At 42.8% G+C, this 2302-nt stretch overlaps 1 protein-coding gene across 1 annotated transcript; it reads right to left on the minus strand.

The window, feature by feature from the left end:
- Positions 1-229: 229 nt before the first annotated feature.
- Positions 230-1535, minus strand: LOC112605042 (protein FAM210A). Its single transcript, XM_025354614.1, has one exon. The coding sequence runs from the start codon at positions 1181-1183 to the stop codon at positions 365-367; it is 819 nt and encodes a 272-aa protein (XP_025210399.1). The 5' UTR covers positions 1184-1535; the 3' UTR covers positions 230-364.
- Positions 1536-2302: the final 767 nt, after the last annotated feature.

Consider the following 2302-nt stretch of genomic DNA (forward strand, 5'->3'; position numbering starts at 1 on the left):
CATGATCCACCCGCCTCAGTCTCCCAAAGTGCTGGGATTACAGGTGTGAGCTGTGAGCCCGCCTGGCAGTTTCAACTTTTTTTACTATGATGTTTCTAGTGGTGTATCTTTTTTATCTTATCATACTTGGGGTTTGTCGAACTTCTTGGATTTGAAGATTAATATTTGTAATCAATCCTGGAGAATTAAGATTATTGTTAGATATTTCTTTTTTTTTTTTTTTTTTAAACCCTCAGAGAACTTGTATATTTAGACAACTAACCAAAAAAATAATCAGACACACATATCTTTGCCCACAGTTTCCAAAGGGTTAAAGTGCAGGAATTTTCCATACTGCTATACTTCTATACTGCTGTAAGGCACCTTATTCCACTTTTTTCTTAAAGGAAACCTTTTCTTTGGTTTCTTGTAACTTTTCAGTGAGTCTGTCTTTTGTTTCTTCCATCTTCTCTGTGATAAGCTCCTTTGTCTCCTCCATCCTGTCCTGTAGATACTCCTTGACGGGTGGTGGCGTGGACATGTAGCCATGACTGCGCAGATACTTCACAGTGAAGGATGTTCCTCCCAAAGTCACGGTATACCGAGCAGGTGTTGCAATCTTAAACAAGGCATACGCTGTGAGTGCATTTCCACTCTGGGAGTTTTTCAGGATGCTCACCACGCTGTCAGGTAACCCAATGAGCTCTAGAAAAGGAACGACATTCACTCCTTTCAAGGCCGCATAATAAAATGTTCCAAACCAAACACCAGAAGTTATTAGATGCACTGGAATCAGAACTTTTCCATACTGTCTAAATGTCTTCTTGAATCGTTGATAAAGACTAATAGATTTGTCTTGCAAAGGATCAGGCTCTTCCTTTTTTTCTGGAGTTCCCTGAGCTGTGGCACTGGATGAAAAAACCCTCTTGAATGAAACATGTTGCTTCCCTTGCTTGTGGCGAAGGACTCCTGGTTGGGGTGAAGGAGCATCCAATGGCCTCCTTTCCTTTGCAACACACTGGGCAGCAGATAAATTCAACCATTGTTTTTGAGGGCCTTGTAGCAAAACCACTTTGGATTCAGCATTGCACAAAAGTAAAGGTCCCTTTACATTTTGACAGCGTCCAAAAAGACCAGCGTTGTGTGGCTCCAGGCATGTCCTGCGTGCCAGCCGAGATACAGTCCGTGGTACACTCCACTGCATTTTGAAGAGTGTTGATAGGTTTCAGCTTCAGTAAGTCAACAGTAGTTGTTCCTTCTTGCCCACCAGGTCCAATCAGCACAACACCATCAATGTGATGGGCCAGGATGATGTCTTGTGGAAAGGAAGGGCAATCAGGGTCTCTGTTTGCTACAGCTGCTCTTAGGACGCGGGGGCCGCCGCTTCCCGCCGCGCGGGCTGGACCACAGCTCCTCGAACGCCACGGCAGTGTTACTCAGCAGAGCACCCCGACCGAGCGCGGGTCCGGGTGCCAGAACCCGCGGGACTCAGCCGGACGCCAGCCCCCTACCGCCTCCGGCCCGCCAGCCGCGCCCACTACCAACGTGCTCGCGACCGCCCGTGCCCTCTCAGCGAAGCCTCCGCATGCCGCGCGCGGCACGTCGGGACTCCTAGATATTTCTTTAAAAGTTTTTTTCTGAATATCTCTCTCTCCTTACCTTCTGGTGCTCCTATTACAGGTACATGGGTATGCTTGATGCTGTCCCACAGATCTTTGAGACTGGTAATTTTTCATCAATTTTTTTTCTTTTTATTCTTCAGATTAAAAAATTTCTATTAATCTATCTTCAAGTTGCTCATCTGCTAATTAAATTTTGCTGTTGAGCCCATTTGAGGAATTTTTCATTTTAATTATTGTACTTCTCAACTCTAGAATTTCCATTTGATTCTTTTTTTAATAGATACCATTCTTTTATTGAGTTATTTTTAGACATTTTCATATTTTCTTTTAATTCTTTAAACATGTTTTCTTTAATTACTTGAATATATTTACAATAGCTTCTTAGAATGCTTTACTCAGTACAACATCTGGGCCTATAAAGTTAGTTTCTACTGATTGATTTTTTTCCCCTGAATGTGGGCCACATTTTCTTTTTCCCTTTTGTTTTGTTTTCTTTCTTTCTTTCTTTTCTTTTCTTTTTCTTTCTGTCCTCTTTCTTTTCTCTTTTCTTTCCTTCCTTCCTTCTTCCTTTCCTTTCCTTTCCTTTTCTCTCTTTCTCTTTCTCTCTCTCTCCCTTTCTTTCTCTCCTTCCTTCCTTCCTTCCTTCCTTCCTTCCTTCCTTCCTTCCTTCCTTCCTTCCTTCCTTCCTTCCTTTCTTCTTT

The sequence above is a fragment of the Theropithecus gelada genome, chromosome 13 (assembly GCF_003255815.1).
Source record: "Theropithecus gelada isolate Dixy chromosome 13, Tgel_1.0, whole genome shotgun sequence".
In the NCBI taxonomy this organism is placed as follows: Eukaryota; Metazoa; Chordata; class Mammalia; order Primates; family Cercopithecidae; genus Theropithecus; species Theropithecus gelada.

Excerpts from the sequence above, each read along its gene's own strand:
- LOC112605042 (XM_025354614.1), bottom strand. The coding sequence starts at position 1,183 with ATGCAGTGGAGTGTACCACGGACTGTATCTCGGCTGGCACGCAGGACA.